This window comes from Cydia amplana, chromosome 4, assembly GCF_948474715.1.
Source record: "Cydia amplana chromosome 4, ilCydAmpl1.1, whole genome shotgun sequence".
NCBI classification, from domain to species: domain Eukaryota; kingdom Metazoa; phylum Arthropoda; class Insecta; order Lepidoptera; family Tortricidae; genus Cydia; species Cydia amplana.
The window spans coordinates 3,318,923-3,334,456 of record NC_086072.1 but is presented as its reverse complement, the minus strand read 5'-3'; the positions used below and the strand labels follow the sequence as shown (position 1 = coordinate 3,334,456).

The following is a 15,534-nucleotide window of genomic DNA, read 5'->3' as shown; positions in this document are numbered from 1 at the left end:
GCGCCATCAGGGACCAATATGTGCACGTGAGTCACTTGTCTACAACCATAATGCTTCCTTTAGCAGCGTGTTAGGAGGAGAGAGAGACAGCACTAGTGTCTCCAACTATCTCGCACGAGCTGGTGAAGCGGTACAACTACACCCTGAACCCGCGCGGAGTGTACGAAGCGATCCGGTACATGTACACGTACCACCCTGAGCCGCACAACGTCAGCGCCATCAGGGACCAATATGTGCACGTGAGTCACTTGTCTACAACCATAATGCTTCCTTTAGCAGCGTGTTAGGAGGAGAGAGAGACAGCACTAGTGTCTCCAACTATCTCGCACGAGCTGGTGAAGCGGTACAACTACACCCTGAACCCGCGCGGAGTGTACGAAGCGATCCGGTACATGTACACGTACCACCCTGAGCCGCACAACGTCAGCGCCATCAGGGACCAATATGTGCACGTAAGTCACTTGTCTACAACCATGCTTCCTTTAGCAGCGTGTTAGGAGGAGAGAGACAGCACTAGAGTCTCCGACACGTGGCTATCTCGCTCGAGGTCGTGAAGCGAAACTATACCCGGAGTCTACGAAGCGATCCGGTACATGTACACGTACCATCCTGAGCCTCACAACGTCAGCGCCATCAGGGACCAATATGTGCACGTGAGGTTAGGAGAGAGACAGCACTAGAGTCTCCGACACGTGGCTATCTCGCTCGAGCTGGTGAAGCGGTACAACTACACCCTGAACCCGCGCGGAGTGTACGAAGCGATCAGGTACATGTACACGTACCACCCGGAGCCGCACAACGTCAGCGCCATCAGGGACCAATATGTGCACGTGAGTCACTTGTCTACAACCATGCTTCCTTTAGCAGCGTGTTAGGAGAGAGAGACAGCACTAGAGTCTCCGACACGTGGCTATCTCGCTCGAGCTTGTGAAAATGTACAACTACACCCTGAACCCGCGAGGAGTGTACGAAACGATCCGGTACATGTACACGTACCACCCTGAGCCGCACAACGTCAGCGCCATCAGGGATCAATATATGCACGTGAGTGACTTGTCTACAACCATAATGCTTCCTTTAGCACCATGTTAGGAGAGAGAGACAGCACTAGAGTCTCCGACACGTGGCTATCTCGCTCGAGCTGGTGAAACGGTACAACTACACACTGCACCCGCGCGGAGTGTACGAAGCGATCAGGTACATGTACACGTACCACCCTGAGCCAGACAACGTCAGCGCCATCAGGGGCCAATATGTGCACGTAAGTCACTTGTCTACAAACATAATGCTTCCTTTAGCAGCGTGTTAGGAGGAGTGAGACAGCACTAGGGTCTCCGACACGTGGCTATCTCGCTCGAGCTGGTAAAGCGGTACAACTACACACTGCACCCGCGCGGAGTGTACGAAGCGATCAGGTACATGTACACGTACCACCCTGAGCCAGACAACGTCAGCGCCATCAGGGACCAATATGTGCACGTAAGTCACTTGTCTACAAACATAATGCTTCCTTTAGCAGCGTGTTAGGAGGAGTGAGACAGCACTAGAGTCTCCGACACGTGGCTATCTCGCTCGAGCTCGTGAAAATGTACAACTACACCCTGAACCCGCGAGCAGTGTACGAAGCGATCCGGTACATGTACACGTACCATCCTGAGCCGCACAACGTCAGCGCCATCAGGGACCAATACGTGCACGTGAGTCACTTGTCTACAACCATAATGCTTCCTTTAGCACCATGTTAGGAGAGAGAGACAGCACTAGAGTCTCCGACACGTGGCTATCTCGCTCGAGCTGGTGAAGCGGTACAACTATACTCTGAACCCGCGCGGAGTGTACGAAGCGATCCGGTACATGTACACGTACCATCCTGAGCCGCACAACGTCAGCGCCATCAGGGATCAATATGTGCACGTAAGTTACTTGTCTACAACCATATTGCTTCCTTTAGCAGCGTGTTAGGAGGAGAGAGACAGCACTGGAGTCTCCGACACGTGGCTATCTCGCTCGAGCTGGTGAAGCGGTACAACTATACTCTGAACCCGCGAGGAGTGTACGAAACGATCCGGTACATGTACACGTACCACCCTGACCCGCGCAACGTCAGCGCCATCAGGGACCAATATGTGCACGTGTGTTTATAAACACTAGAGTAGAGACACTTTAAAACGTACCGTAAACTCAGGTAGTCGGTATAGTCCTATTATACAACTATGATCCAGTTTTTGGACGAGCCTTTTTGATTTGTACTCGTTTCATTTATTTTGGTGCTAAGATTTACTTATGCTTTGTCTATATTAGATACTCAATATAATTTGAAAAATATTTATACATATATTACTGGAACTTGAATTTGGACCATAGTTGCGTAAGTTGTGGACTAGCTTACTTAAAACTCTTTAGCGATAATGTGTTTCTAAAATTGTATCTTCTACAATAAGGAGTATCTTCTATCTATGTACATCCACAGCTCCTCTCGGATTTTCTATACCGCGCGCCAACCGACAAGATGGTGAAACTCCTGCTCGAACAAAAGGTCCCCGTCTACATGTACGTCCTGAACACCACCGTCGAGTCCTACAACTGGTCCCTTTGGAGACAATACTCGCACGACATCGAACATTACTTCCTAACCGGGGCTCCGTTCATGGACCAGGAGTTCTTCCCGAGGAAGCAGAGGATCGACAGGCAGATGTGGACGCCGAATGATAGGAATATGAGCCATTTCTTTATGAAGGCGTTCTCGGATTTCGCTAGGTTTGGGTGAGTTATGTTTTTTTCTCCAATATGCTCGGAAATGTTCACCTTATTGTAGCAAAAATAGTACGGGAAGTTCTACGTTATTGTCAAACTCTAATTTAAAAAAATCAAACTATCGCTGTCCTGTTCTAGCGGACGGGAATGAAAAAAACACTACAGTAATAACTTATTACTGTAGTGTATTTTACTTTTTAAAAATAAAAAACGCAAACAGCCAATTATTATAGCCGCGAGCCGCGTCTACACGACCTGATCAGCTATCATTTCAAGGTATAGGATAGAGTGAGATAGTAAGATACACGACCTTACTTGTCTCGTTCTTACAAGACCGTTGTGCTCGTGTATGATCGTGCGAATACTGCTTAATAAAATCAAAGATTATTTTTATATTTTTTTAAGGATCTCATCCATGTACATAAAGTTTTTATAGTTTGTCAAAGGACTTTCTCATTCAAACATAGACAGAGAGTATCATACTATCTTTGTCTTACACTAGTACTAGCACCCAAAACAAAAGGATGGGTATAGTTTTCCTGGTTCTTACTGACTGACAAATTGGTTTGACCAACTATATTGCACAATTATATTGAATGAACGAATATTGAATGGTACTGAATGGCAGAATAAGTTTGTGCCCTTAACTTTTAAAAATTAATTTTAGAGGGAAATTGTTTTTGACATTTTTGATGTGAAGGTTCGATTTGAGTCATGCTTGATGCTTAAATAATTATTATTTTACCTTATTTCCTCGCATGTTTGGAGAAAAGCACTATATATGCCTCGGCAGGAATAGCAATTCGTGGATTCGTCTTCTTTGTCGGACTCCGCTTCGCGTCGTCCGACAAAATCGAAACTCATCCACGAATTGCCCTTTCCCGGCCTCTGCAATAATGTACTATGTTTATTATAAAAAGGTATCTTGTACCATTCTTTTGATAAGTTAGCATTTTTCCAAGAGATGTTATTTATAAAGGCTTTCGGTATTATTAATAGGTAAATATATAATTACTTAATTTCTTTTATCATAAACGTCATGAGATTCATACTTTATAGCGGGTTTATTTATTTACGTATATATAGAGTATCTAAAAATTTAAACTAAGCATAAATCATGCTAACTTAAAGATACGAAAATTTGTACTGTTTTCTCGAAAATCATCATCATCATCATCTTCCTCGCGTTGTCCCGGCATTTTGCCACTGTTTTCTCGAAAATATCCGACTAAACGGCATCTGTCCCAATTTTTGAGTATATTCAATCTTGAAAGGCACGTCGTTTTGGCCATAGGTACAGTCAGCAGCAGAAGTTGCTAATTGGGCGAGGTGTTCAAAATTACCTTGACGCGCACTTATTCTATTAATAAAGTCGCGTCAAGATCATTTTGAACACCTGGCCCGCTTAGCAACTATTGCTGCTGACTGTACTCTAGCTAAGGAATGGGCAGTATCAGAAGTTATAATAACAATCGTTTTTCAGCAACCCAACCCGCACTCGCATCCTCGGCGTGCACTTCGAACAAGCAACAGAAGGCCAACTCCGCTACCTCAACCTCAACACTACATACAATTCTACCATACAGCTCAACTATCGACAGACCGAACTGGCCTTCTGGAATATGTATTTGCCAACAGTGGTGGGCCGGTTCGTGCCGACCTACCCTCCGATCACTGAGGTAACTATCCGTAGACAAACACAGCGCTACCTCAACACTACATACAACTCCACCATACAGCTCAACTACCGGCAGACCGAACTGGCCTTCTGGAATATGTATTTACCAACAGTGGTGGGCCGGTTCGTACCGACCTACCCTCCGATCACTGAGGTAACTATCCGTAGACAAACACAGCGCTACCTCAACACTACATACAACTCCACCATACAGCTCAACTACCGGCAGACCGAACTGGCCTTCTGGAATATGTATTTACCAACAGTGGTGGGCCGGTTCGTGCCGACCTACCCTCCGATCACTGAGGTAACTATCCGTAGACAAACACAGCGCTACCTCAACACTACATACAACTCCACCATACAGCTCAACTACCGGCAGACCGAACTGGCCTTCTGGAATATGTATCTACCAACAGTGGTGAGCCACACACTACTACCTTAGCACCACATACAACTCCACCATACAGCTCAGCTACCGGCAGACCGAACTGGCCTTCTGGAATATGTATTTACCAACAGTGGTGAGCCACACACTACTACCTTAGCACCACATACAACTCCACCATACAGCTCAACTACCGGCAGACCGAACTGGCCTTCTGGAATATGTATTTACCAACAGTGGTGAGCCACACACTACTACCTTAGCACCACATACAACTCCACCATACAGCTCAACTACCGACAGACCGAACTGGCCTTCTGGAATATGTATTTACCAACAGTGGTGAGCCACACACTACTACCTTAGCACCACATACAACTCCACCATACAGCTCAACTACCGGCAGACCGAACTGGCCTTCTGGAATATGTATCTACCAACAGTGGTGGGCCGGTTCGTGCCGACCTACCCGCCTATTACTGAGGTCAGTATCTATCTCTCTAAAGACGCCACGAGTATTTTTTGACTCAGTTAAACAACGTTGCATACAATACTTTTTCTACGACCAAGCACTTACTTTGAAATAAAATTGTAAAATTAACAAATATTTTTAAATCAAGAAGTAGGTAGCAAAAATGGAGGGTACGGACGGGAAAAGAATGAATGAATGAATGAAATTTAAAAAAAAACATGTCTATGGTTCATATTTGTCAGAGATGACATTTAAAATAAGGTTGGCAACACTGTATTTCATTCAATATTTTTTAAGTGGTCGTTACACGAAGTATCGTAAAATCGCCAAAAAGATACTGCGTGTATGCACAAATTCTTTTTTGGGGCATAGACTAAAGACTTGTCTTGACAACTAGGTATAAGGTAGGGTTTTAAAGGTGTGTGCACGACCCTTTAAATGACAAATAAAAGTACGGGAGTAGAAAAAAATAATAATCGAACGAACAAACGAAAAGAAACGTTCTCTAAATTTAATTTATACGTTATGCGTTAGAAGGAACCAGCCATATTGCTATTTCCCAATAGGTATCGAGGAATAAAATTCTACGTGTAACTCAACATTAAAATTAATTCTGTATTAAAAGCAGAACGTTGCATCAGAAACGCATCGCTACTGGTGAATTTCCAATATGACTTGGAACTTCGGTAGCCGTTTAAGAAGTGTAATGCTCTTACAGTAGATGTCGCTAGGCGCCTCCCTAAGTTGCATATGAGTGATATGATGGAAATATCTGCTGTCATCGAGCGCAGTCTCGGTAGCTCACTTGGCAGAGCGATGGGCTAGTGATTTCTAAGTTTGTTGTTTTGTTTTTAGTATTGGTGGGAGCCGAAACAACCGCTCCAAATCGCCTTTTGGACTGTGTCGGTAGCGTGTCTCCTGCTCATAGTATTGGTGGTTGTCTGCTGTATGCTGTGGCGGAATGCTAAAAGGTAAATTAATTACAGTTAACTCAATCTTCCCTAATTATTATTTTAACCTCCTAAAGCCCCAGCTATACAAACGAAACATCCAAAATTTGCCACTGAAATTTGAATAGAAATTGAACGAAACAAAGACTCTGTTCCAATTGAACATGGTTTAAATTACATCGAACTGAATAGGTACTATAGGTAGGACCTTGGGCCTTAGGAGGGTAAACTAGCGACCCGCCCCGGCTTCGCCCGGGTACACAAAACCTTAACAAACTGTACACCTAAACCTTTCTCAAGAATTACTCTATTGATAGGTGAAAACCGCATGAAAATCCGTTCAGTGGCGGTACTTCCATACAAGCCCAAAAGCCGGGCTTGCCTTAGTTGCCTTACCGAAATTATGTAGTGATAAGATCAATATAGATTATTTAAAAACCGCGCGCTAAAAGAACCCGTATCATCGTATTATTAAATTCAAGCCACAGCTCTCCGGCCGCGGCGCGTGTTGCAAATTTTTGCCGTGGCGCCACTTCCGCGCGAAAGAAATAAGTCGCAGGTTATGCTCGCTATCCTGCTCGCACTCGTCGGCTTGCAACCGGGCTTACTTTTTCGTCCCACTCTTAGGCGCTCCAGCCTACAAACCGCCATATAATGAATGTAACTATTTGTTGGTATATATAGCACTTTTGTACGGCGATTTAAGCCTGGCTTTTGGTGTGAAGTTAGCTGCATAAGTTTGCACGAGCGCGAGTTGATGTGCGTTGCTTCAAGTGTATTATTATTTAGTCGAAACAAAAGTTGAATTAGTGAATGTGGATTTGTTCGTTTGTTGTGGTGTTACTGGTGTTTATAAGTGTCTAATTCGTTAACAATGGATGAAGTTGTTGCTTGTGACGGTATGAAATGTGTCCACGTATTACTCAACGAAGGCAAGGTAAAGTCGTTAAATTAATTTCGTGGATAAATTCTATCTAGTAATAGTATGCCGTACCTATGCCCTTAGTGCGTTATGATTAGCTCGCCTCGATACGCTAGGCTAGCAGAATGCATTTGAGTCCGAAGAGTGAAGATTGGAGAGTTATTACGAAAACATATCTTTCGGCTTGCCTTACTCCAAAACCCTAGACACGCCACTGAATCCGTTCATTAGTTTTTGACTTTATCGCGAACATACAGGCATACAGACAGACAGACGCGGTGGAGGACTTTGTTTTATAAGATGTAGTGGTTATCCAGGTGCATAACGACCCATCTCTAGTCAAAAGTTACATGTTTAACAAAAGGATGAAAAATATAACGTTATAGATAGATTATAGATGTAGGTACCTATACAATTTGTATACAACCTTCTAATATTTTTTTTATATTTCACACAGGGCTATACCTCCTAAATGGAAATTACTACCGGCAATGTAGGTGAAATATTAGAAGTCAATGTTATGCTGTTTTATAAATGTTTTATTAGATTCAATTGGTTTTTATTTTGTTATGTGTCCACTTTTCGGTTTGCCATATAATGTTTGCAGTTTTGGTTTACGTAGATGTGACAGAAATTACAGAATAGTGTTTTTTGTTTTTTTTTTTTTTTTCATTTTGAGTGAGCATTTTTTTGCCTAAGCTTTGAATGTCAAGCAAAGACTTGTAAAAGTCGAGCTTCGAGATCTACAGCTGAAGTAGATCGAGCTGTGTGTACAGAATAGGGTATTTGCCTGTATTTAAACTAAATTATTTTACACCATGCATGAAATAACGCACTAAAAGATTAATAGAGATACGTATACTTCGTTTTTTTTAGCATTAGAAATTTGGTAAACAATCTTGACGTGTCTTTTAATTGAAAAACACATTTTAAAAATAAGTTACGGTAAATATGTAACAATTATGAATCTAATACGATCCTTTATAGTCTTCTGCTTTCATAAGTAATAGTTATTGATTTTAAAAAAGTGTTTTTCAATTAAAAGACATGTCAAAATCGCTTACCTTCTTTTAAGTTCTTTCTAATGCTAAAAAAAAACGAACTATAGACAGCAGTTATTTTTAGACACAATTTCTGTTTTAAGACCCGTATAAAACTATAAAGAGTAGGTAATTTGATTGTGACGTCACATGCTAGTGTTTCATATAAATTTCATAGTAGCAAAATCGTTTTGACAGTTCGAAAAAAGAAGCTGCCCTAGCAGCACGGTCGCATTTTTATCATTTATCACCATGCCTGTCACGTTCTAACAAGTATGTAAGTGCGAAAGTGACGGGCTTAGTCATAGTCGATAAAAATGGAACCGTGCTGAGCCCGCTGATTTGACTAGTAGTCAAAGCCCTATTGCTGCATAATGTACCTACATCGCCATTTACATCAGCTTCTAAATTCGAAGTACAGTCAGTAGCAATAGTTGCTAAGCGGGCGAGGTGTTCAAAATGATCTTGACGTGACTTTATTGTTACGAGAATAAGAGCGCGTCAAGGTAATTTTGAACACCTCGCCCGCTTAGCAATTGCTGCTGACTGTACATCAACATCAACATCAACATTTATTCAGCAAATAGGCCACAAGGGCACTTTTACACGTCAACATGGAATTTACATACAGCAAAAAAAAAGAACACATCTACAATTATAAAATACAACTTTCTAAGCCGCAAATATAAAATCAAACTAAAGTATTACATAGAGATGTATAAAGTCTCTAAATGTCGAATTACAAAAAAAAACGCTATAACAATAGTATTGAAAAAAAAAAAGAACACAAAGATACAAAACTATAATCTAAAATTATTTAGAGATGTAAATGTCTCTAAGTGTCATCATAACTAAAAGATTACAATATATAGTAGTTAATCAAATTATCCTTAGAGATAGGGTCTCCAAGAGTCAAAATCCTGTATACCTAATTAAAACATTCATTAAGTAAGAAAATGACAATAAAAATAAAATAGCATACGAGAACCGAATGATGTGTGTCTGTGTCCATGTAATTATCCTCAAAAATAGAGTAACTAAATATAATAGCTCGAGTTAGCTTAAATAGACCAGTCTCCACAAACAGCACCCGTTCACGAGTATGACGCGTATCTCAGCCATCGCCTCTCTCAACCTTCATTCGGGAAAGTGGCGACCCGATCAACAACGCCACCGTAAGCAAAGACTTTTAAGCGAGCATGACATATTCAAGCTGCCGGGCCATACGAGAAAATATCGTGATTGCAGAGAATCTGACCGCTTCTACGACGGCGACATATTCATGGTGCCGGAGCTGGACGAGAGCGGCATCGACAACGCGACGCGGTCGCGCGACAACATCTACGAGTACCGCGACGTGCCCGTCAAGAAACCGCACACTCCGCCAACCCTTAGTCGAGCTGTGAGTACCTAACAGGGATGTTTCGAACATCCGCATCCGCAACCGCGGAACATCCGCATTATTTTCAACATCCGCATCCGCATAAAATCGATGCGGAGCTTATGCGGATGCGGATGTCGAACAAGTCGGTACAGGAACGTCTTAGCGGCGGTGTAAGTTGTAGGTAATTTCGTCATTACCTATAACGAAATCGTCTAGATCCAGAAAAGTCGGCGAAGTTACTGTTTATTAAATATAACGCACCTATATTCTTGCTCAAATACTAAACGTTTCGTTTTTTTAAATAAAAAAATACTAAAAATGTAATATTTGACGTTTACTAATCTTGACATCCGCATCCGCGGATGTGAGCCTTTAAATATCCGCATCCGCATCCGCGGATGTGAGCCTTTAAATATCCGCATCCGCATCCGCGGATGTCAAAAAATCTACATCCGCAACATCCCTGGTACTTAGACCTATTCTTAAGAAATCAGTTAAACTACTTGACAAATTCTCAATTAAGAAATTCCCCGAAATTATTTTTTCCTAGATGTGGTGAAGGCCACCAACGGAGCTGCAGCTGACGTTTATGAATCAAAGTTAAAAAATACGTTGCGTATTATTGTCTGACAGTGAAAGTGCTTACTTCACCACGCACAATCAATAGTGCCGTAACATGTCAAGAAGCACACCTTCCTCATTACTTCACACTTAGTAGCTCTGTGAATACCTAGCTACGCTTGAGATTCTATTTGATAGGTCAAGTAACATATCTTCTACCCTCTGTCGCCCTGTGAGTACTTACTAGTCCTGTCATAATATCGGCCACGTTATAATTTGTTAGTGGCAATCACAAACTGTTTTTTTTTTCTACTTGCGCCAAACTCCACCACCGATGCACCATCCAACGGAGTCGCAGCTGACGTTCACGAGGCCTCATGGCACAATTTTTTGAAACAGCTTTATACCTACGTCTCGTCTCTACCGTCCGGTGTGTCTAGAGAGGCGTTAAATTTTCCATCATCTCAAATATTGTGATTTCTTTAACCCTCTAGCCCAATATCAACCTTCGTGCATTCAGACAAGGTTCACGATAGGCGTGTCGTTCAAAGAGTTAACAGACCTTCATATTTTTTTGTCCTTAGACTTCGCAGCCGGCGACCCTGGCCACGTTGTCGACTAGGCCGCCATCGGCCGCGTCGACGGGCTCCGCCCTTTCCCTCAAGGAGGGGCTCGTGGCCAGCTCCCCCGCCCCCGCCCCCGCCCCCGCCCCGCCTCTGCCCCGCGCGCGCTCCAGGACACAGATTGTTAAGGGAGTACCGCAAACCACCGTTTAAATCACTAGTCTGACATTAGTATTTTATACAATCGCGATATAATGGAGAGCTTTTCAGAAGTAAAGGTACGAGATTGAAAAGCTTGATTATATCACTATTGTAAACAATACTTTTTCTACGAGTCAACAAAAAAAATACTTAAAACTAGTAGAAGAATCATATATGTAGGTAAAAAAACCAAAAGTATACAGCTAAGATGCGCGAGCAGCCGCGATACCTTCATACTCGTACGCGACCCGGCCCCCGCGCCCCGCGCCCGCGGCCGGTTGGTCAACGACACCTTCTCGTAACTCATGAGGCCCTGGTACTTGCTCCGCACTAAATTCAATTTTTAGACAGCTTTTGATTGGTCAATTTCATTATAGTTGACTAAACTGTATCGAAATGAACATTATAGTTGACTAAACTGTATCGAAATAAATATTATAGTTGAGTTGGGGTCCCATAGTGAAAAAAGTATGCGATTTCACTTTGGTATACGAAGTCTTAATTCAAGCATTGCAGTCGACGAGTAGAAAATTAGTACATTACGATACAAAATGCGATAAGTAGGAAATTCGCAACGAGTGGCGATAAATTGAAACACGACCGAAGGGAATGCTTTAAATCGGCATGAGTTGCGAATTACCTTTTCGCACGTGTATTACAACGTTTTACAATACATGGCTCTTTAAATTTTCGACATAGGCACGTATTGTGCTAGTTACCGCACTAGGGCGGTAAAGTAGCACCATATGTGCTGTAAATAATATAACGGACTGACTCCGTAACAAGGGCGCGTGCATGAACAGTAGACGGCAGGACAGAAGCCCCCTGTTCATTGGCGCAAAGCATTATGTCAAGTTTCCGTTTTTAGATTTAAACTGCAAGATGGCAGACCCTCCTTTGTCAAATAGAGCCGGCGTGAAGTGTAGGGGCCAGCACCTGCTTAGAAGCGTGTACTGTTTTGATTTTCGATTCAGGTCACCAGTTGGCAGAATTGGCAGACCCTCCAACCTTGGCTTTGAGCCATTCAACGCTCTGTCCTCGTGTATAAAAATGCACAGAAAAAATAACGGTTTTAAATTAAACGTTTTTTTTCCCTTTTAGTAAAATTTTGTTAAAAAGAATATATTTTTTTATATTTTCTTTTTTAATCTTCAAGCCATGATTGTATTTATCTCTAACTCTTAATATTTTACCTGTACTCATTAATATTTTATGATAAGTTTTTGTTTTCTTGCTTTTTATAATTTGTTTTGATTTGCTTGTTTTGTTTTAATACCACCGTTAATAGTTTAAGTATAATTATGACTATTATGAGCCAGTTTGTACCTTAACAATTATTATGACAGTATTAAATCAACATTCCATTGTTCACAGTTATTATTTTGTATTACCAATTGTGTATTAGACTGAGTGTATCCACGCTGTTTCAAAGACAATTAACTGTCTCAAAGAAGCACTGTTAGGACATAAAGACAATAGTTGTATAAAACCTAAAATACTATTATACCTACGATCCTGCTTTCAGTAAATATCAGTATATGTAAAGCGGAGTATAACCTATAGTTCGTTTTTTTTAGCATTAGAAAGAACTCGCAAGAAGGTAAGCGATCTTGACATGTCTTTTAATTGAAAAACGCTTTTTAAAAATCAAAAACTATAAGTAACTTATGAAAGCAAAAGAATATAAATGATCGTATTAGATTCATAATTGTTACATATTTGCCGTAACTTATTTTTAAAATGTGTTTTTCAATTAAAAGACACATCAAGATTGTTTACCTTATTTCTAATGCTAAAAAAACGAACTATAGCAAGACCGTGCATGCAATTTTCATTACATTGCGGTATCTGATCAAACTTTTGAATGCAGATCTTACCTGTCGGCAATGTAACGTAAATTACATGCAAGTTCTTGCTAGTCTAGCTTAAGAGCAGGAGGCAGCTATCTATTAGACTGAGAAGGTAATATTTAAGTTTTACCATCCCATTGAACGTTAAATGTAACTTCATCAGAATTCCTAAAAGGGCATAAATATTATTTTTAAGCATGCTTAGTTATTTTAGTGAATTTGATAATGATATCAATATGACTGTTTTACGTAAACCGATGACTGATGAAACTTGATACATAATACGAGTATGGATACGAAATTCTAAATAAGAGTTACATAAGATAGTGGTCGAATTTTTTTTTTTGGAGCTTGTAGTAGTCCAATGTTATCGCTGGTTTTAGGGACACTCTGTATACAGTAAAATTGCCTTGCTTGTGAGTTTCGTTACATTTTGTACTAAATTACAGAGCAATTAGCGAATACACCATATCACAAAATACTCTATAACATAACGTCTCTTTTAAAATATTGATAAATAACATATTCTAATTTAGTGCCTTGGCGTTAAGAAATGCATATGTTTATAATTATAAGCTTTTACTTTATTTTTTGAACATGTTACCTTAAAGGTAATAAGAACTTTATCATGATAAACTTACAGAATATTGCAATGTGCAATTTACTACTTAATTTTACGCGTATTAAATAGTTACACAGAACGATCTTAGACAAAAGTAGCGTCGCTTAGACTAGACTGTGATTTCATAACAAGCTGAAATCCTCGTGTTTATAGTTTAAATTCTCTGGTGATTTTGGGCTTAAACCTTATAATATGTTAAACAACACAACAGCTTTTGTTTCTTTTATGCAGAGCAGTCTGTTTCCGTCAATGGTACATGCGGAAAGTACCAACGACGTTTTAAAAGCAACTGTATTGTGATAGTATTAAGGTTTACATTTATGTAATAGCTCATTCTGAGATAACACGTTTGGGTGATGTAGGGTGATATAGAACGATCGGTCGCCCACATTATGAGTCAGTATTAGTAGTAACCGGTGTATAAAAGAAAGAATGCCTTTTGTTTAACATATTAGGGCTATAAGCTCAAAACCTTAAAAAATTCCAACTATACTCACAACACGCACACGTTCATAAATCGAAAATATTAATCAAAAACACATTAAACACAAACTAAAAGGAAGGAAGATAAAATTAATACCTTAAAACCTAAGGGAATCTAAAATGAATGACTCAAACAGTGTATAAGTATGTGTGCGTACGAAATTCGGATTGCCATGAAGTCACAAGCTTGTCTTAGCTATCTTTCCTGTGGTATTAGATATGAAGACATTTTTTTATAATATAATTAAGGTTAAATGTTTGTGATCGTCTGTCCGTCCATTTTGTGCAATCGTGTGTTATTTGTAATGTGCCTTGAAAGGTATTTAGTTATTTATTATCAATCTATCTTGCATAGTTATTTTACACGAAATTAAACAAATGATGATATTTTTTATGTTTTATTATATTGTCAAATAGTATAGGTACCTACCACTTTTTTTTATTTGATGACATTTTTCTTCTTGATAACAAGCAACAATGAAACAAATGCAATAATGGCAAAAGTTTTTATCAATGATCCGTTTGGTTTTTAGGATATCATTTCCATACTTAAGTATATTTTTGTCCATCATTTATTGTGATAAATTACTCATTTACCGGCTAGATTTTGTTATAAAATTCAACATGTGTCATCCCAATTAATCTGTTATAGCTGAGGATGTTATCGGTTATGGGGAGTTGTCCTCCTGGGACATTCAGTAATTTCGTTTTTACAATTGGGCTGCGGAGGTTGACAGTGTTGACAGTTGTTTTCTGTTAACATTTTCGTTTCGAAGATTATTTAGACCGACAGAAGCATCCCGTAGCCGAGCGCGCTTTACAATTGGGCTGCGGAGGGTCTCAAAATGGTTACGGATATTTTTCGGGTTACATTTTCATTTCGAAGATTATGGAGCGACTTTCCGGCTTGCAGAGGTATCCCGTAGCCGCGCGCGCTTTATAACTGGGTTGCGAAGGGTCAAAATGGTTACGACATATTTATCGGGTTACATTTTCATTTCTAAGACTACATATTTAGCGAGCCTCCGGCTTGCAGAAGCATCCCGTAGCCGCGCGCGTTGCAAACTGGGTTTCGAATGGTTACGAGATATTTTTCGGGTTACATTTTCATTTCTAAGATTATTTAGCGAGCCTCCGGCTTGCAGAAGCACCCCGTAGCCGCGCGCGCTTTATAACTGGGTTGCGAGGGGTCAAAATGGTTACGACATTTTCGGGTTTATCGGGTTACATTTTCAATTCTAAGACTACATATTTAGCGAGCCGGCTTGCAGAAGCATCCCGTGGCCGCGCGCGTTGCAAACTGGGTTTCGAATGGTTACGAGATATTTTCCGGGTTACATTTTCATATCTAAGATTATTTAGCGAGCCTCCGGCTTGCAGAAGCACCCCGTAGCCGCGCGCGCTTTATAACTGGGTTGCGAAGGGTCAAAATGGTTACGACATTTTCGGGTTACATTTTCGGGTTTATCGGGTTACATTTTCAATTCTAAGACTACATATTTAGGGAGCCGGCTTGCAGAAGCATCCCGTAGCCGCGCGCGTTGCAAACTGGGTTTCGAATGGTTACGAGATATTTTTCGGGTTACTATTTTATTTCTAAGATTATTTAGCGAGCCTCCGGCTTGCAGAAGCATCCCGTAGCCGCGCGCGCTGCAGACTGGTTTTC

The 15,534-nt window shown here is 40.8% G+C and overlaps 1 protein-coding gene across 1 annotated transcript in view; it reads left to right on the top strand.

Annotated features, from left to right (window-relative positions):
- LOC134663106 (cholinesterase) overlaps positions 1-10,925 on the top strand; it is a 30,867-nt gene extending 19,942 nt beyond the window's left edge. Inside the window, exons 11-16 of the mRNA XM_063519439.1 lie at positions 2,471-2,763; positions 4,238-4,433; positions 6,148-6,263; positions 7,622-7,657; positions 9,453-9,606; positions 10,734-10,925. Of these exons, the coding sequence (XP_063375509.1) occupies positions 2,471-2,763; positions 4,238-4,433; positions 6,148-6,263; positions 7,622-7,657; positions 9,453-9,606; positions 10,734-10,925 (987 nt within the window). The remainder of the gene's footprint in view (positions 1-2,470; positions 2,764-4,237; positions 4,434-6,147; positions 6,264-7,621; positions 7,658-9,452; positions 9,607-10,733) is intronic.
- Positions 10,926-15,534: the final 4,609 nt, after the last annotated feature.